General features: G+C 41.5%; 1 protein-coding gene across 5 annotated transcripts; it reads left to right on the top strand.

Moving 5' to 3' along the window:
• Positions 1 to 852: 852 nt before the first annotated feature.
• On the top strand, positions 853 to 17,059 carry sec22a.S (SEC22 homolog A, vesicle trafficking protein S homeolog). Of its 5 annotated transcripts, none has more exons than XM_018237524.2 (8): positions 855 to 1,080; positions 3,351 to 3,456; positions 7,732 to 7,929; positions 10,665 to 10,828; positions 11,574 to 11,753; positions 12,891 to 13,009; positions 14,699 to 14,761; positions 16,628 to 17,058. In XM_018237524.2, exons 3-8 carry the CDS (start codon positions 7,748 to 7,750, stop codon positions 16,826 to 16,828), a joined length of 909 nt encoding a protein of 302 aa, XP_018093013.1. In that variant the 5' UTR covers positions 855 to 1,080; positions 3,351 to 3,456; positions 7,732 to 7,747; the 3' UTR covers positions 16,829 to 17,058. The 5 variants fall into 5 exon arrangements, with proteins under 5 accessions (XP_018093009.1, XP_018093013.1, XP_018093012.1 ...); XM_018237523.2 differs by having other exon boundaries at positions 7,729 to 7,929; XM_018237520.2 differs by lacking the exon at positions 3,351 to 3,456 and having other exon boundaries at positions 853 to 1,080; positions 7,729 to 7,929; positions 11,574 to 11,747.
• The last annotated feature ends 3,694 nt before the right edge of the window (positions 17,060 to 20,753 follow it).

The raw sequence follows: 20,753 nt of genomic DNA, 5'->3' as shown, positions 1-20,753 counted from the left end.
TTGGTTCGGTATTTGGCTGAATCTTTTGCGACAGGTTCGGCCCAGGCCTGGACTGGCAATCTGTCGGTTCTGGCAAAGGCCAGAGGGGCTGCTATAAGGTCCCATAGAAAGTCAGTATTAATGGGCTGATGGAGGCTGTTTGGGCCTATGTGGGCTGATTGGGCCTCTGTGTACCTGAAATGCCAGAGCCTATTTTAATTCTCAGTCTGGGCCTGGTTCTGCCGAATCCAAAATAGTGGATTCGGTGCATCCCTATCTTAATTTCATTGGTTAATATGTTCTCAGATTCCTGGTGAGCCCACCCCAGTCTGAAAATGCTGAACCGAATCCGAATTTGCATATGCAAATAAGGGGTGGGAGGGAAATTGCATGACTTTTTGTCACAAAACAAGGAAGTAAAAAAATGTTTTCCCCTTCACACCCTTAATTTGCATATGCAAATTCGGATTCGGTATTTGGCCGAAATCTTTTGCGACAGGTTAGACTACGGCCGAATACAAAATAGTGGATTCGGTGCATCCCTATCTTAATTTCATTGGTTAATATGTTCTCAGATTCCTTGTGAGCCCACCCCAGTTTGAAAATGTATAATACCCCAGAACAATAGGTTAAAATGTGCATCACCCCAAAGAATTTAGTGAAATATTGAGTTGAAATAGGGAGAGTTGAAGAAAAAGGTGCAATAGCAATATAGAACAGATGAATGAGCCACTGCCAGAAAGTAAAACCCTGGGACAGGCAGAAATAAACAGTATCAGCCACGTGACATAGCAGGTAAGGGAAAAGGGCGGTGCTGGCGTGTGACATAATGGGCGGGGCATTCAAGAGGCAGGCAAGGTAGAGGGCGGGGTTGAATTGGGTCACTGTTAATATTTTTGTTAGTCTGCGGGCTCCCGGGATACACCGCCCTTCGGTTTCCATGGCAGCCTGAAAAGCATGGCTTCCTGCGCTGTGGTTCCAGGATGCAGCGCGACGGCCACGTCACGGAGGCGGACCGGGGCCTGTGGGATAGAGACAATTGAGAGCCCGATTTCTTAACCAGAGGGGCAAGAGCCTCGGGATACGAAGAACAGAGCGACTGTAAGTGGAGGGACATGTCTGTTATCTCGTACTTTGGACATTTGTGGCGGCTGTGATCGTATGTGAGGCTCTGCGTAGCGTGTTTGTGTTGGAATATGTGTGTGTGTGTGGGTAGGGCATATAAGGGTAGGGATAACCCTAAAAACGGGAGCCAATTATATAGGGGTGTGTGTGTAAATATATAGATATAGATATATATATTCTATTTGTTTTTATTAGGAATATGGTTGTTTGGGTATAAATGCTTATTGTGTGTATATGTCTGGGGGTGTATAGTTGTAGGAATGTGTGTGTGTGTGTGTGTGTGTGTAGGGCACACTTGGGACTCTTGAGTATAATATCAATAGAAAGACAATGTGATGATCTGCAAATCTATTAAACCCTATGCTTCATTGCAAATACTACATAGATTATCAAATGCTTAAACGGACAAATGTTTTTGTTTTGGAAAATTTGTGTAAAAAATTGTAATTTTGTTTGAAAACGATGCATGTAAATCCTTTGGGCTAATGATTAGAAGGACCATGGGGCTTGTTATCTGTGGACATTGCAAAAGTCAGCAGCATATGTGAAGGTAGGGAGGTGCATTAGTGCACATGGCATGGCTTGCACACTTGGGAAGGCATTATTATTATTATTATATACCATATATACATGGTTTGGAGCAACATAAAGTGGTTTGTGATCCCTTTCAAATTGTGTGACCTAAAACATCTGATTTTCAAACAAGTCCTCTAAAAATATTATATTTGGTCGTGTATGTATTAAAAAAATAATAATTTTTGCGTATGTCAAAAGTAAGTGATTCCTTAGAATTATCATATCATTTGAAGGTTGAAATCCAAGGCTGGTGTTCAGTCAATGGGATGACAGGTGTGAGCGAGATACCCTGTTTTATTTAAAGAACGGGGAAACAGCAAAGCCTGATCACATATACAACACATTTGTGAATGTAATCACAAAAAAAGGTGTTGTCTGAGGACTTCAGAAAAAGTGTTTGATGCCCATAAAAATGGAAAAGGTTACAAGACTATCTCTAAAGAGCTCAGACTCCACCAATCAACAGTCAGATAGATTGTGTACATATGGAGGCATATCAAGACTGTTGTTACCCTACCCAGAAGTGGTTGACCATCAAAGATAACTCCTACTGCAAGGCGTCTAATACAATGGAACCCAGGGTAACATCTAAGCAACTGAAGTCCTGTCTCACATTGGTGAATGTTGATGTTCATGAGTCCATCAAGAAAACACTGAACAGCAGAGGTGTGTATGGCAGGGTAGCAAGGAGATAGCCACTGCTTTCCCCCAAAATTTGCTAAAAATGATGTGGATAAACCAGAAGGATACTGGAACATTTAGTGGGCAGTTGAAGCCAAAATAGAATGTTTTGGCTTAAATGAACAGTGTTACATTTGGAGAAAGGGGTAAAAAAAAAGCTGCATTCCAGCATCTGTGAAACATGGCGGTGGGAGTACTCTGCTTGGGCTTGTTATGTTGCATCTGGGCGTGGACAGCTTGCCGTCATTGATGGAACAATGATTTCTGAACTATACCTGAGAATTCTAAAGGAAAATGTCAAAACATCTGTCCGTGAACTGAATCTCAAGAGATAGTGTTCAAGCAAGACAACAATTCTAAACACATAACTTGTTCTACCAAAGAATGGTTAAAAAAGAATAAAGTGAATGTTCTGAAATAGCCAAGTCAAAGTCCTGACCTTAAGCCAATTTAAAATTTTGTGGAAAGACTTAAAGCAAGCGGTTCATGTGAGGAAACCCACCAACATCCAACTTAGAGCTGTTCTGTATAATGGAATGGGCTAAAATGTATCCAAGTCGATGTGCAGGATGGAGCAATTGTTGCCGCAACCTTTAGTTGCAGTTATTGTTGAACAAGGGGGTCATACTGACCGGAAGTAAGAAAATACCAATTCACTTACTTTTGCCACACGCAGAAATGTTATTGGGTCTTTTTTTCAGTAAATACATGACTATATTATAATTGGTGTTTAATTTGTTTACCTAGGTTTTATGCATCTACTTTTAGGACTTGTTTGAAAATCAGTTGGTTTTAGGTCAAATTCATTTAAAATTTTAGACGTTTCCAAAGATTTATCAAGTGACATCAAATTTCAAATGCTCAGATATTTTTCATCAATACCATTTTTCAGTTTCAGCATTTGATATATTGTCTTTGTACTATTTTCAATTAAATATAGGGGTTAAAAGAATTGCAAAAAATCAGATTCTCTTCTTTATATTTTACAGACTTGTACAGGGGTGTACATATGCCCTGGGAGAATTTCAAAGATATTAGACATTTTTGGAACATATGAGTGATCCTGGAAAACACCATTGTTGTATTTGTGATCAGGTGAAGTGATTTCTCATCACAGAATTATGTGTCCTTTAGTATCATAAGTAAAAAACACACACAACCATTGTTCTGATGCAAAGTTTCCTTATCCTTTAATCAGTGTAAAATGAGGGATTCTGTCAGGGAAACAAAGAAAGATATTAGACAAAAATGATATATTTTTATATTTTTCATTGTGCAAACAAAAAGCTACACAAAACTTGTACTAAAGATCAAGCTTTTCTGAAACAAAGTGCAGCAGCTGTTTCACATGCACAGAAAGGAAATACAAGTGTATGGGCTGTTGCATCGTAGAAAAAAAACATTGCACCATTGACACACAACTGCAACAAAATATGAGATGAGACCAAAATTGAATTCTATGGTAACAACAATAAGCACTGTGGTTGGAGAGAAACCATTGAGGCCTATGGAGCGAAGCACCCCATCCCTAATGTGATACATAGAGGTGGATGTTTGCTGTTTTGTGGGGGGTGTATATATGGACAGCGGAGGAGGCCAGCACAAATACCTGCTTTTCACTTTTCCTTAAAGCGACACGGACACGTTCCTATAAAAATCATAGGAACGTGTCGGTATCAAGTAAATGCTGCACCCGAAATAGTTCCCCACAAAGCCCCCCGCGAACTTCTGTGCAGCCAAACCGGTGGACACTACTAACAGATCTTCCGCATTGCTTCAGTGACGCTGGGCTGGGGACGGAGCGATCCTTCCATAGGCTGAATTCCTGTTTTCATTCGTAATCAGACTATGGAAGGATCGTGCAGTCCCCAGCCCAGCTTCATTGAAACGGTACAGGAGATCATTTAGCAGTGTCGGCAGGTCGGGTGAATGCAGGTTTGCGTTCAGGCCAGTCATTGTGTTCTTTGGCAAATTGTAACCTCTTCAGCAAGCGGGGCTTCTTGCCGATAGCTTGGCTATACATAGGCGTCTTCAAATTGTAACATTATAGGTACCTTTAGATCTTCTTTGATCTTCCTAGAGCTGATTATTAGCTCTTTGAGTCTTTGCCATTCTGGCTATTCTTCTATTCATTTGAATGGTAGTTTCATTTGAGGTAATTTTAGCTGAGCAGCCTATAATTTTCTGCACTTCTTTATATGTTTTACCTTCTCCAATCAACTTTTTAATCAGAATACGCACTTCTTCTGAACAATGTCTGTAATGACCCATTTTAATCAGATTTTCATAGAGAAATACACTATAATCAGCATGCATGATATTTGCTGCCTTCCTTCCCTTAAATAAGGGCCGTAGTTATCACCTGTTTTTCACATAATGAATGACCTCACTAATTTACACAGTTGTTATTTTGGAACAAGCTATTATTATTTTGAACACTGCTATTATTTGGAAGAAGCCTCAATTAATGATTCAATTACACAGAATCAGCAGAATGCATGTCATGACTATTGGGCCTGTTGGTTTCTATTACTCTACTACAGGCATGTCCGAAGTCCGGCCTGCGGGCCATTTGCGGTCCATTTTCAAATTTACACCTGCCCTAGCGTAGCCATAGCAGTAATATTTGGGCACATTAGTGAAATGATCTACCACTTGGTCTATACTGCTGCCTGTGTGCTGAAGGTGTTGGCAATAGACACATACTGGCACGTAGTGATGCACTGCCCTTGCATACTTCTTTAGGGTTGAAGGTGCAATAGATGTACTGACGGTACAGTAAACTAAAGACGTATGCTAGAGCGGTGCGTGACTACATGCCAGTACGTGTGCCAGTACGTGTCTATTGCAAACACCTTCAGGACACAGGCAACAGCCCAAATATAACTGCTACGGCTACGCGATTCCTTGTTTAAATGAGGCACGGAGAATAAGGCCAAACAGACTCTACTTCCTAAACGCCGTGTACGCGTCCATCTCCAGGAGTGAATGATCCTGATCGCAAGCTAGCTACCTCAGAATGAATGTCAGGCTGAATGTTCGGCTCCCACACATTTTCACCTCACCAAATCTGGCCCTCGTTTAGACAACCCTGCTCAGGGTCGGACTGGCACTTGCGTGTTTGCCGGACGGAAGGCCCTGATGCAGCAGCCCTCAGGGTCCGGAGGTGGGGCCCTGAGACAGTAGCCCTCCCGGTCCGGAGGTGGGGCCCTGAGACAGAGTGCTATTAATGTAGCCCTGCCTGGCTCTAATTGGGCCTACCAAAAGGCCTGTGGTATTATATTGAAAATGTTACTGCAACCAACTCCACCTGAACAGTGGAGTTCGAGCAGTCCATGAACAAGAATTATAGAAATGACTTTTTAAGGCCTGTTCTTCTCTATCGAGGGGGTCATCATGACGCCTTACCTGTCTTCTCTACCTTTTAAGTTGAATGGGAAATGCTGGTGGTGAGAGGCACTTTTCAAGAATGGGTGTTTCTTATTCTTTTAAACAAAAAACACTGATGGAGAGGAATTTTGATTGTCACCATTCTCCATGAGCATCTGAATATGTATGAGATAGAGAAAGGAAAAGGAAGTTCCGCAAACAATACTGCTTTTAAATTCGGAAAACTTTATTCATCCATGTTAAAATACACGCAGTATGGTTTTGCTTAACACGTTTCGGGTGCAGCCACCCTTAAACATAAGCATGCGCCCAAAACGCTTTCCCCCAGTAACCATTTATGCTGCACTGCAATATTATTAATCTCTTAATGTCCCTGACATTTAAAGGGGCTGTTCCCCTTCCAAACACTTTTTTTTTCAGTTGAGTTGTTTTTAGATTGTTTACCATAAACATACTTGTTACAATTGCTTTCCATCTTTTACTTCTTACAGTTTACCAAAATTTAAGCTTAAAGTTTAATGGTTCATGTCTCTTGTGTTTCAGTCTGGCAGCTCAGTTCAGTGATGTGCAGGTTGGGTTTTTACCGACCCACACCTGCCCTCCCTCCACCCGCCCAAGCCCCAACTTCCGGGTTCCTTTTATAGACCCACATCGCCCTAAAGATGATGTCACAAAAGGGGCGGGGCGAGCAGGCGCGCATCTTTAAAAGTTCAACCCAGAAGTCGGAAGCCAGCATTTGTAAGGTCGCGGGCGGAGAGACCAGTCAGAAGAGCTCAACCCCGCCACGACCCGGAAAGGGGGGGGGTATTGGGCCAGCCCACACATCTCTACAAGGCAGGCCTGGACTGGTAGTCTGTAGTTTCTGGCAAATGCCAGAGGGACTGCTATAAGGTTCCATAGAAAGTCAGTATTTAGTGGGCTGGTGGGGGCTGTTTGAGCCTCTGTGTACCTGAAATATAAAGGCCTATTTTAATTCTCAGTCCAGACCTGCTACCAGGAGCATCTGAACAGTTATAATTTGCTACATTTAGTCACTACATTTAGTTGCTACATTTCTCGGCAGTATTGGTAGAATATTAGCAACTTATGCTAACAGTTGCCTTTAATGAAACTCAGGAATTCTGCGCCGCAGGGCTAAAGATAACCAATGTATCAACCCCCCACCCCTAGAGCTGGTCTAGAAGTTGCAAAATTAAACTTTACACTTCAATATTGGAAAAATGTTCACCAATAGAAAGTAATTGGGAAAAAGTGTTTATTTCTGAAACCAACTGAACTGAAAAAAGTGTATGAAGGTGAACAACCCCTTTAATGGCTTTCATGAGGGGCAGTTGACATTCTTCCCACACGTGAGATTTTTCTGATGGTCTCACCAAGGGCAAATTGTACAGCATCATTTTGTGGTTACCGTTTTGTTTTCTGCCGTCTGCGCTGTCTTTCCGAATGGCTTTTTATTTTATTATTTTCTGCAAATGGTTTGTGTGAGTGTGCAATAGGGGTGTCTTTATGGCCATAATAATAGGGATATAGATGCATATGCAAGTCCTCCATTAGCCTATGAGTAAAGGTGGCCATACAGGGGCAGATAAAGCTGCCGATATCGGTCGTTTAGACCAATTATCTGCCCGTGTATAGTGGCTTCCGACGGGTCTTCCCGATCGATATCTGGCCACGATATCGATCGAGAAGGTTTGATTTTAACCCAACCGACCCATCTGAGCCCCTTGGCGTATCGTAATCCGATCGGTCGACCATATGGCCGAACATTGGGATTATCCCTGATCTAGCCCTGCCGTTAGTGGCATATCGGGGAAAGATCTGCTTGTTTGGTGATGTTGCCAAACGAGCGGATATTTGAGTCTATGGCCAGCTTACGACATCATATATTTGGAGGGTGAGAATAGATACAAAGGAACATTTGCATGAATATTTTATATAGCAATTTACAGAGTCATTTACTGAATCAATCTGTTACAGCAGCTCACCATTCCTGGAGATGTCTGTCATACTTTTCGCTTCGGTGGTCCGTGTAAGAGACGGACTCCCACTCTCAGCCTCAACCGACCATGAACAGAACATGTCTGTACAAGAGACAAAGAAGTACCTTAAAGTGGTTTCCAAAAAGCTGGAGCAACTCCCCGATAGGTGCACGCTGAAGAGAGGGCCACACAATGTTCAGTAAGTAACCAGAGTGCTACCTCACAGCAGCACATGTAATAAGGTTTACGGTACTCTTCGTGGGCAAGGGGACAGGGTCTGAGTGTGTAAAAAAGCAAATGTTGAACCCTAGCAACCAATCAGGCTTTTTAAATTTCTTGCTAAACTAGTCCAGTCGAATCTTACTGCTGATGTGTTACATATGCTTTAAATCAATATATTGTCTTTTTCTGACTACAAAAAGTGGAGCTCAAAGTCCAAAACAATAAACAGAAGCATTAGAGGAAAGAGTTTGCTTTAACGTCTCAAAAAATGCTTGGAAAATCAGTCACTAAAGCTCCCCATAGACGCGACGATTCTTCTTGCCGAACGACCGATTTTAGGGAAGTCCGACCAATCCTTTAAAATTATCGTGCGGTTAGTGGGAACGATCGTACATCTTACGATTTTTCGTCCAACATCTGTCAGGAAATTGATCGGCCAGGTCAAAAAATCTTTGTCGGTCCCAGTACAATCTATCTATGTTTGCAGGGCCAAGCAGGCAGCTCCCCTTTGTTTTCCTGGCAAATTGGTCTTTTTAGTTGATGGTCAATTCATACGATCGTTCCGAGAAGATCGTGGTCTCACGATCAGGATCTGATCTTTTAAAAATCTCAACATCTATGGCCAGCTTTAGTTACATCTTTGGGCATGACCATGCATTTTTATTAAGGCTCTGTTGTTGACAAAGCCTGCTGCTCATGATCCAACAGGCTACTAATTGGTCTCCCTTGCTGTGAGTGCCCTGCCAACTCTGTAGTATGGGTCCCCATGATTAAATATGGCGAACATCACTGTTCATTGGCTGTTCATCCTTCTTGTGCCATTCATACTTACTCCTTGACTTAGTCATCTATAATCTATCCTGTTACCCCTCATTCACCCTCATAGTAGGATCCAGCTACTGCCAGTATATGTTATATGCTGAGAATGTACATTTGTTTCTTTAGAGCCTGCTTATTGCTGACCATTCTGTCTTCCTTAAAAGAATGCTGTCATGGGAAAACATGTTTCTTTCAAAATGCATCAGTTAATAGTTCTGCTCCAGCAGACTTTTGCATTGAAATCTGTTTTTCAAAAGAGCAAACAGACATTTTGAAATCTGACATGGGGCTAGACATATTGTGAGTTTTCCAGGAGCCCCCAGTCATGTGACTTCTGCCCTGAAAAACTTCAGTCAATCTTTACTGCTGTACTGCAAATTGGAGTGATATCATCCCCCCCCCTTCCCAGCAGCCTAACAACGGATAGCGGCTCCCTAACACAAGAGAACAGCTGCCTGGTAGATCTAAGAACAGTACTCAATAGTAAAATTCAGGTCCCACATTGACTACATTGAGTATGAGAAGCAACTTGCCAGAAAGCAGTTCCATCCTAAAGTGTTGGCTCTTTCTGAAAGTACATGACCAGGCAAAATGACCTGATAATGTATTTATTGTAATATGTAAATAAGGAGTTGACTTTATGAAAAGACTTCCAATAACTGTTTTACAAGGGCACAATAACTTTTTATCTTTTTAAAAATCTTTAATAAAATGATCACAGCAATAAGCCAACCTTATGCTGCGTGTCACCCTTGAAGAACTGGAGATTGGCAGGTTCCCTTGATGAAGAGCAGATGGCGAATCTGACATTGTGTTTGGGCCATTTTCCCCTCGGCGACAATATCCTGGAATTATTAAATTTGTCATTGGAAAGGGTTCTGATGCAACAGTTTAAGGAGGAGGGCAGCTACATTTGTTATGATGTAGGTGGCAATAATCTGAGCATCTTTGTAACTAGTATTTATGTATACATAATATGTCTTTTCTTTCTCACTCCAATCTGAAAAATGCTCTCTTGTTGCTAGCGGCAGTGTTGACAGTAACCAGACAGCAGATTTCTGTTGCTATTGTATTTTTGTTTACTCCCTCTCCTGTGCATCTTTCAGGATATCCATATAATAACACTGCTGTTGTTGCTAGGGTGAGGTATTCTATCAACCACCTATGTATGTATGCATGTATTTACTAAGTTAACTGTAGTAGCTACCTATATTCTTGTCTATATAGTAGTATAGTAAGTTATTTTTAAGGTAAACTTCCCCTTTAAATTGTTGTCCTGGACCTATCCTTTATTATGATCTCCTGAGTTTACAGGAATTTATCTGAGAGCTATTATCTTTAGATATAATTTATCTGCATTCCGTCTGTCCTTTTCTAAAAAAAAAAAAATGTGGTAATCATATTAAATAGCCTGTTTGTGGATAATACACCAACAACCTCTCTCTGATTTGGAATTGTAGATTCTTTTTGTCTTTAAAAAATATTGATTTCATAATGAGTCCCCGCTGCTCTGAAACAGTAACTTCATTAGCGTCCCTTACTGGCTTTGCTCATTTAATGAAGATCAGCTTGTATTTGTCTAGGAGAAATTGGCATTTGAATGTATTTACTGCAGTACAAAATAATAATAATTGTGGCAATTAAAGACACTGGGTTTAGTGAGTAATATTTTGTGTATGTTTTAGTTTTTTGCTTTTTTAGCAGATCCAACTCAAAAAAATTTTTTTACTGTCATATTAACCAAATGCATACTTAGAGAAAAAGAGAGCAGCCCAGAAGCAGGACAGACATAGTATAGTAATAAAGTTGTCTTCCTGGGTTAGTAGAGGGTCTTTTAATGGGAACAATGAAGCCTTGCCGTACAATTTCTAATCTGCATATATTCTCTTGCAGTTTCATCAGCTCCCTTGGGGTCAGTTACATGATGCTCTGCTCAGAGAATTACCCCACCGTCTTGGCCTTTTGCTTCCTGGACGAGTTACAGAAGGAGTTTATAACCACCTATGAGATGTCCCAGATCAACACTGCCATCAGGCCTTACTCTTTCATTGAGTTTGGTAAGTGCCAAAACATTACATTGCTGCCATCAGTTCAGAGATCACTCCTATCGGTCCATTTCTTTTTCTGCAGCCCTGACAGCTATGTGTATGTATACAAAGCAGAGATGGATATATAGTGGCCACTAGTTGGTTCTGGCTTTGGTATTCTTAGTGCTATTTGTTAGATACAAATGTATCCGCTTCATAAAATACAATACAAATGCATCAGCTTAACACAAGCAGAGATATCTGAAACCCTACTGCCATTCCTATACATAGCGGAGGAGTGTATATCAGCAGGATTTAGGGAGGTAACAGATTGCCTGCTCCAGCTGCACAGGGTTCTGTTACAACCCTAATAAAGCAGGTGGCCACTTTAAATCCATGTTAGCAGCAGCTTCGCACTAAAGATAAAATGTTAATGTAATTTATGCCCTGTCTCTTGTCTCAGATGGATAGTCGTGTCGGCCCATTACATTACTGCTCTTTTTAAAGGTAACAGACTGCAGAGTAAGGGCAATAAATAAACCAGGGGATAACATGTGGCTACAAATTATCAAGGTTGCCCGCCGATAAGTACCCTAGCTGAGCCAACGGTAAATTTGTTTTTGTTCAGCGGAAAGATTGGGGTGCGATAAATCTCCCCTGGATAGCTCAGCGCTGTCAGGCCTCAGCAGAGATCATTTGGTCTGTGCTTTGTACACAGGGAATTGTTTCATTTCATGGTCGTAATTCCTGAAACCCATTTATTGTTCTTCATCAGATAATTTCATTCAGAAAACCAAGCAGAGATTTAATAACCCTCGGTCCCTTTCTACAAAGATGAACCTTGCTGACATGCAGACAGAGATCCGACTTAGACCCCCTTACCAGCTGTCATTGCAGGAGGCTGGCCTGGCAAATGGCCTTAACTACAGGAAGCACCCGGAATATAAGGGTATAGGCAAGTATATGTGGCTACGCACAATGTAAGCTCCTGGTATAATGTGAAACTTTGCCTTTCATGGGGCCAAACCATGCTGTTGCCACAGAGTTACAAAGCAGAGGGATGGAAGACTTATTTCATATTACATGCTGGATATTGTCAGGAAAGGAATTTAAAGGAGAAGGAAAGGATACAATTAAGTAAGCTTTATCAGAAATGTCTATATAAATAAACCAGTAAACCCTCAAAGTAATGCTTTTCTGAGTCCTCTGTCAAAAGAAACACAGCATTTTTTTGCGTCTATTGTGTACACATGGGCTTCTGTTTTCAACTTAAACCTCCAGGGCTAGGGCTTGAGCATGCTCCGTTTGCTCCTCTACCCCTCCCTGCTGTAATCTGAGCTATGAGCAAACAGGGAGACACTTGTGTCACATGAGTCACAGCAAGCTAATATGGCAGTTGCTGGAGCTTCTAGAGCTGTTTACTCAGGTATGGTAAAGCATTTTGCACAATAAATGTATTGGAAGAATAAGAATATTAGTCTTATATCTTTCACTTCAGTAGCTAATATTGGCAATAAACTGCTTTGGTATCTTTCCTTCTCCTTTAACACACATATATGTTCACCAATCCCTGCATGACCACCCCCCCCACTTAGTTTATTTCCCCACCCCCCTAACTGCTCTCTCCTATCATCCCTGTGTAATACACCTCCCATTACGGCTCTTATGGCTCATTAACTGTATTATTCCAGTCTCCCCCGTTCCCTGATACACACAAAGCAATTTCCCATGAGCAACTGAACCTTTTGTGGTCTGAGCTGTTGTTTCTTTGTGTTTTAGTCTTTCTCTTTTTTAGAGTTTTCAGTCAGTAGTAAAATGACTAGAAGGTGATGGGATAATGTAACCCCTACTGTAAATAAGGTAGGGAATTAATATTTTAGCTCACACTCCCAGCTCCTGAATAATCATGATATAATTACATGGTCCAGCACAGGAATTACATTAAAATGCCTTTATACTTCCGGCCATCAGCAGCACATCACATAGCCATCTTACAAGCATTCATTTATAGGACAAGCTACATATTTAATGAGTGGGATGTTTTGTGCATTAAATCCCCTTTGCTCTTTTCCCCCCCCTTCCCCAAACTCAGCTCCTCACCAGAGACTGGAGCCTCTGACATTGACTGGCATCATCTCTTTGCTACTTACCCTGCTGTGTGCCGGACTAAACCTAATCCGGGGATTTCACGCTATAGAAAGTCTGCTGCAGGTATGTGCTCAGTCCCTCCTGCCTGTGATATATTACATCAGCTAAATGCAGCGAGTTTCTATTCCATTTCCCTCTTGTCTCTTGTGTGTCACATCAGCTAAATGTACTGATATTTCCTTTGTGCATGAGCAGCTACAAGTGTCTGTCTGGGGCTCTCAGATATCCCTTAGGCAGTCTGTAACTCCCTGCTATTGATTTGTAACTGGCAGTCACAATGAGAATTTATCATTATCATGTATTTATAAAGCAGCATATGTCTCTCTCCATACAGTGTGTCCCACATAACTGTGGCACCCCCGGGCCAATGCCCTGAATTTGTCAGGAAAAGAGGCAATGGAGTAACCTTGCGAATAACTGCCTGTGATAATATTGCACATGGAATGTTGTAGAGGGACAAGACAGAGCTATTTTTGTTACACTGCTGCTATCTACAATGTAATCAAAAGAGAATTCTCCTTGAAATAAAAAACACAAAGATTAAGTGTCCTTAATTGAATTCCCGATATTCAAGCTTCTTTTCTTCGGTGCAGCTTCTCTGCCATACAGGCATGCTGTTTAAATGGCATTTTATGAGTTAATAAAGTTCATTGCTAAATCTTTTTAGAACCTTCTACACTGCCAATTTCAGGCATTGATTGGAGAAGGTGCTTCTGTCGTAAAGTGCCACAGTGCCCCCTATTGGTCAGGATAAAGGCATTACAGCAGCTATTGGCATTTTCAGTAATTCTGATTTTAGCTTTGATGTTACTCAGATCTCCCTTAGGATCGAAGTTATGAAATAAGTATGGGCATTGCCTGGGCTTATTGGCAACATTGGCAGTTGGATCCTGCTGCTGGTTCGGTATGGTAGAATTTGGGTTTAAATTGAAGTGAGATGTAATAACTGAATATACACAGTCCAAAAAACCCTCAAAAAATTGCATTCAGCTTCCTGATAGCTGACATGATTGCTAAACTATACCAGAGAAGGCAACCAATTGTGACAATTTCAAAAAGTGACGATCTGAATGGTTGCTGCTCTGGTGCTGTTTAGCAGCCATATTCATTAATCAGCCCCAGCAGATACAAATTCTCGTGTACCAGTCAGTGCTATCAGAGGTGACTGGCTGTTGGTATGATTTCAGGAAACCCGGCCAGGAAGACCCAAGTGGGAAAAATCTGTACGGGTTCTTCAGGGTCAAAGAAACGGGTTTAAGGGGCTGTTGCAAAAAATGCTTATTTACAGAATACTTGATTATGCTTCTCTTTAATTGTATTTGGTTTCTACAGTCAGTGATGCCCAGTAACCAAATAGATTGATTCTGAGGCTGAACATCTGTAACGTACTTATTCCCTTCTTTTCACGCCCTGTCCTGTTCATTTGCCAGTCTGTGACTTTAGCCAGTACCTGGTTGTTAGGATATATGAGACCATATAAACCAGATGAATGTTTAGGGTCTGGCCACACGGGCAGATTCGGGGAGATTAGTTGCCAGGCAACAAATCTCCTCTTTTTCACGGCGACTAACCTCCTCGATCTGCCTTCTGCCGGCTAAAATGTAAATCGCCTGGGGGCAGGCACATGAAGCGCCTCGATTTCCAGTCGCCTGAATTTTGAAATTTTGAGGGGCTTCTGGACGCAGTGGGTAACTAAAATAGCTAATCTTAATCACTGAATCACTGAAAATTCACTTTAACAATTTCTTGCAGAATGACGATGATTTCAGCTGCATTATTGCTTTCTTCCTGGGAACTGCAGCCTGTGTTTACCAGGTAAGTACAAGTAACTCTTCCAGCTCTGTAATTCTGACTCCCAAAGTCATCTTATACAATGTGGAGCAACAAATACTGTCATCATTATTAATATACAACATATTCTGCAGTGCTGTATAATAAATTGATGAATGCTTCGAACACACAGATTACATATAAAAGGTAAAATGGGCCCTGCCCAAAACCCTGCACCCATATAGCTGCACATTCCCCACACTAGCACTGTCCTGCAAACTTTGGGCTCACTTTCTCTTAATCATTATAAAATGATTGGAATGACTAATAAACTCTGCAGTTGGGTTACAGTATCTTTACAATTTTTATAGGTAGCATTAATGCCATGGTTACTTACACCTAACTGAGGTGTGTGTGTGTGTGTGTGTGTGTGTGTGTGTGTGTGTGTGTGTGTTGCTCTCTTGATTGCTTTGAACCTTGGCAATGATTGTACAGAAAATGAAGGATTGACTAATAGGTAGACACCACTACGTACAAGAGGAAGGTTATACTATTCAAGTTTTTCCCATATTGCTAGGATCAGGATGGCAGAAAGTTACTACCTTGTTTGCTATGATGGCTGTGGGCTGCACCTCTGCAAAGCCTAGAAGGCATACCTAATTCTCTGTACTTCCGTCTCCTAGGCTTTTCCTATAGTTAAGTAGAAACTTTAACCTGGGGGAAATTCAATATTCCTCCAGTACTTAACTAAGGTACAGCTCTCTGATTCTCTGTCCTTTCTACTGTATGAAGGAATCCGTTGTTAACTTTTATTTGCATTAAAGGCTTGGTAGTACGACTAGCAGTCCGTATTCACACAGCAAATGATGCTGATAGAATGGGTGAAAAAAAATTGTCGCCCATAAACTTCATTACATTTTGCCAAATTTTTGGCACAGCAAAATGGGTCAAATTCACCCATCACTACTGTTAAGAACAGCACCGCCAGATCATAGAACAGTTTATCAGTGTTGCACTGTTGATTTAAGTATTGCATCATTCATTGAACCCATATTTATGTGAGAAGATATTACTTAGGTCAGTGATAACTTGGTTGCTGCTCAATATATCTTCAGTCCGCCCTAAGCTCAGGCAGCTGACATCAGCCAAGTGCAGACTGCACATGTGTAGTGCCTCCGCAAGAAGAAAGATGGGAGCTGCTGTGGGCAAATGAAATTACTGTTCTTGTTGGTGAGGGCATCACAGCTATGGAATCACTTGTTTATATGGTGCCTGTAAATAAACCTAAAAGAAAGGGCACGCTCCCATCATGTAAAACTGTATCCACGCTTTTATTTATTTAAATAATGCTGTATTGCACTTACAATTTAGCAGAGACTAATCATTCATTAGAAAAGTTAATCAAATATGTTCTCAAAACATTTTGTCTAACTTTCTTTTTCTCAAGTATGGTGGAGCGCTGTATAGAGTAGGCTTTCGGATAAACTCTTTAGATCTGTTAAAATAGGCGGGAGAGGAAAATCAATATGAAAAAAATCATTCTCATTGGATGGATGTCATGTACATTTTCTCTCCCCCTTTCCCCCCTACCCCAGGACTTTATTAATGTGCATTATTTGTTTAGACACACAACTGCTTTAAATCGGTTAGCACCCTTTTATTCATATAAACATCTTTAATATTGTGCCTGTGGCTCATTGGATCAAAAATGATTACAATGGGCCCAATGGCAAGAGCTTGGGCTGTCAGGTGTTAATATGTGAGGGATCCTAATGGTTATTACCTGGAACTGCTCCTTTTTTGTGCCCACAGTTCAGTCTCATTGCATTTTGCTCACAGGGTGAGCCTGAATAACTGGAGTCAGCCTTATCATTATGGTGTTTGTGTAATTTTACCTCTTTTTACCTACAGTGCTATCTGTTTGCCTATAGTACAAGCTGGAGAAATGTCAAATCCTTCCTGGCATTTGGCCTGATCTGTCTCTGCAACATGTACCTTCACGAGTTGCGCACCCTCTGGCAGCTCTTCTTCCACGTGACAGTTGGAGCTTTTACTACGTTACAGATCCGACTGCGGCAGCCGCAGAGTAAGTCTCCTGATTATAATGTGTGACAAGACAGGTCAGAAACCCCAACTGGGACACTTAGTCACCCTGCTGCTCATCTGCCCATGTACCTAAACCTTGTGGGTTACTGCACATTCCTCCCACAGGCACACGTGAACCTATACAAGACCAGGGATTTTAATACAGTGTTTCTTTTCTTTGAGCAAGGACTTGCTTTGTGTTATTGCCTTTGTAAGGCAGGGATATTGTCTGTATAAATAAACACTGCCTCTGGGGACTGTCTGGTCTGCTTTATATTTTACTTCCATCTTTACTGCCTGTGTGCAAGTACTGGGCTTGATGTCTAATTTACAGAGAAGACCTTCTAACTGAAAATGGTATAGGGAATCTATACTCTGTATCTTTAAGTATTGGGCCAGACTGAATTCTCAAGGGGAGGTCTCTGTCTAAGCATGAGCATAAGAACAGGCCAGGAGCAAGTACCCAGAGACAGATCAGTGATTCTCTGTATACATTCCTGTTTCTGGGCTGCTCTCTTTCCCATAGTCAAACAGGGGCTTCCCCTTGGACAAATTAAGTCCGAGAATGAACAATCTGTATCTGGGTAAGTACTGGGGGTAACTGAATTGACTTAACAAATGGGAGGTCTCTGGCAATGAGAATGAGAGCAGCCCAGGAACAGGATGCACACAAAAATCACTGTTCTGTTCTTAAATAAATACTGGGGTGGGGGGGGGGCATTTGGATTCACATATCCAATGGGAAGTTCCTGTCTGGCCCCTGACAATCAAATGCTTGCATTCATTGTTTAACCAGCAGCTTGCTGAAAACAGCCAATTTCATGTAAAAGACCCTGAGAATCTAGGTCAGGATGAATAATATTTTCTGTATATTATTTCTGTTTAACACACCTATCATTCTTGTATTTACAGTTTTTAATATAGTGGTGTAACTATAGGGTGACAGGGTGCAAGGGGGTCACAGATGAACCAATGTTTAACTGTCATGGATTTCACATTTGGTGACCTAAAGAAAACATGGCTACTTAGGGCAAGTGAAGGGTTAATGCTGTTATCATGGAACAGCAGAACCAAAACTAAACGGGGTCTGTAGAAAGAGTCTAGAATAAATAAAGCTAATGGGCAGGGGAGCAGAGAAAATATTTGTTTCAGAAACAAGGGGGGCAGAGCATGCTCAAGGTCCATAAATGGATTGTCTATTGCACGAGGGGTTTTGGGGCTAGATTACCTTCTTGGTCAGCAGCAGCCTGTTGTGTAAATCTTACAGGAATTCCATTCAGTTCTCCACCACTCCATAACATCTTTTCTTCACACTGCCAGTTCAGCCTTCAAAGTTGGAATCTTCTCTAGCTCTGGATTGCTTGGTGGGAGGCTCAAAGTTCACTCCTTGGAAAAATATACCTAGTAAGTGGGGTCATGGGTCAAATTTGTGCATGGTGAGTGCCAGGCTGGGAGGATGAGGAGGAATAATGGGACAGATAGAAGAGAAGTGAGAAATTGGACCTGTAGGAATGAAAAGCACATAGGGCAACAGCAGGATTTTATATTTTTATATGCTATGGACAGGCTGGACACTCAGACATCATAGTCCAAAGTGTGTCCCTAGCACCCCAAGAGGAAAGGGGCCCAGTTATGATAGCAGTCATCCCCATGCTAATGCTCTGCTTGGCAAGGGTTGTCTAACCTGGGGACACTAGGGCTTTAATACTGATGCCTACTGGAAGAAGCTGCATGCCTGGTAACTCTATGCTATACCACCATGAGGTTGAAGATCCTGTGCATGTGCAGTTTTGTTAAGAATAGTAGCAATTCAACATCATTAATTGGTAGAAATTATATTTCTACATGGCAAATAATTTACTAGTAGATGTAGTAGAGTACACAGTTTGTCAGACGACCCCCAAACACTGAATTCAAGTCACAGTACAGTGTGAAGACAGTGAAACATGGTGGCACAAGCATCATGATATGGGATGTTTCACATACTATGTTGTTGGGTCTATTTATCACATACCAGGGATCATGGATCAGTTTCAATACATCAAAATACTTGACAACGACCCCAAACACACCAGTAAATAAACACACCAGAACAACAGGATTGACGTTATGGAGTGGCCAGCACAATCCCTGGAACTTAATCCAATAGAAAACTTGTGGGGTGACATCAAAAATGCTGTTTCTGAGAAAAAAACAAGAAATGCAGAAGAATTGTGGAATGTAACAGGTGCCAGAAGTTGGTCGACTCCATACAACACAGATGTGCAGCAGTTATAAGTTCCCCTTTGCGTTTTTTTTAAAAAACTATATACAATTTAAAATGAAAGAAACAGGACATTCTAATCACACCCCCAACCCACCAGACTATACCTCAGGCCACACAGTCTGGAGTAATGACCTCCTTCTATTCATCCTATTCTGCAATTACTTCCCAGACGCCATCTTGCCTTTCTATACACAATGTCCAAAAGCGATGATCTACTCGGCAAAATAAACGTTTGTGAAGCAATGTTATTTCCTGCAATAAAATCAGGAAAATAGTTCACATTCCCACTGGCTTTAATATTCTTTTGTGGCTTTTCTCCACACTGATTTCTGGAGAGCAGGGACAGTTCTCTTTTTATTGTGTTGTACAAGGTGCACGTTACCATTTGGCCACTAGGGAGCACTGTAGCACTTTGCCAGGATTAAAGCACACACTTTAGTGCAGACAAGTTCGATGGAACAGGTTTATTGGTTCTGCGTAACTGGAAATTGGTCACATTGAACTCCTTTTTGGCGCAAGGAACTCCTTCCTCTTGGTGTTAGGCTTCCAATCATAAGACAATATATGGAACAAATGGCCAAAATCTTTGTTAAAAGGATAATGGGATAATGCTGAAAATGATCATTCGTGAAATTTCGACATCCGCCCCATACAATTTTTTTAGATTAGTAAAATTTAGGAAAAACTTAATATTTAGAGAGCTCATTTATTTTATAATTATATATTTTATTGTAATGGGTTTAATTTATTAAAAGAGCTGAACTTGATTCCTGCACTACCCCCCCCTCCAGCAAGTCTGAGACTCTGTCTGAGAGAGAGGGTTAAACATGAGTAGTGAAGGTGACCTGTCACTTCCCTGACAAATGCAAATGAATTTGTCCTCAGCTGAACTGTTTGGGGTATCCGTTTTACATCAGGCCTCCGCCTCCGATTGTCCAACTCCTGCATTCTGTAGTCTCTGCTTATGCACACATAGCAACTGAGGGGCCTCACGCTCCAATGAGCAGCTCTCTTCTGCTCCATGCAAATGGTTATTGTACCACGCTCCCTTACTAGCCACTGGTACTAACATACAATAAGCTGTACCCTCATACTGTACTGTATAAAGGAAACAATATGGCAGCTCCTGCTATCAATAAATACAAATTGGGAAGAAGTCCTGTTGTACAAAGTAGTTCTCCCATGACAAGCCAAGATTTAAGATTAAAAAGTAATCATCTACATTAACCCCTTATCGCAGTAGCTAGATCATATCCAAGCATAGCCAGCTGTACTGTTTTTTTGTTGAATCTGTACCTGTTGAGGATGCTGGGATTTGTCCACAGCTAGAATTCTGGGAATTTTGCAAGTATAATGATTGTCAGATCTGTAAAACAAGACAATGACAAATTTGGTCCTGGCAGACAGTGACCATTTGTCCCCATATTATGCTGAACCCAGTCAAGCACTTGGCCCGGCGTCAGCTTCATACATCAGTGGTGTTCCTGTCTTCACCCTGTTCCTTATGAAAGGGGCCATCACCAATAAACATGATAGAGCAAGCTCAGGTCAGCTTGGCCAACATTATTCACCTGTCTGGAGCAGCAGACAAAAGGCACATCAAAGGGTCCCAGAGGAACCTAGAGTGGTGGGGGCTACAGGAATCTGGGCTACGGTGGCCTCATGTTCCCACACTAGTGTCCCACT

Source organism: Xenopus laevis, chromosome 9_10S (assembly GCF_017654675.1).
Source record: "Xenopus laevis strain J_2021 chromosome 9_10S, Xenopus_laevis_v10.1, whole genome shotgun sequence".
In the NCBI taxonomy this organism is placed as follows: domain Eukaryota; kingdom Metazoa; phylum Chordata; class Amphibia; order Anura; family Pipidae; genus Xenopus; species Xenopus laevis.
Note: the sequence above shows the minus strand (reverse complement) of the source record. Positions and strands in the feature narration are given on the sequence as shown.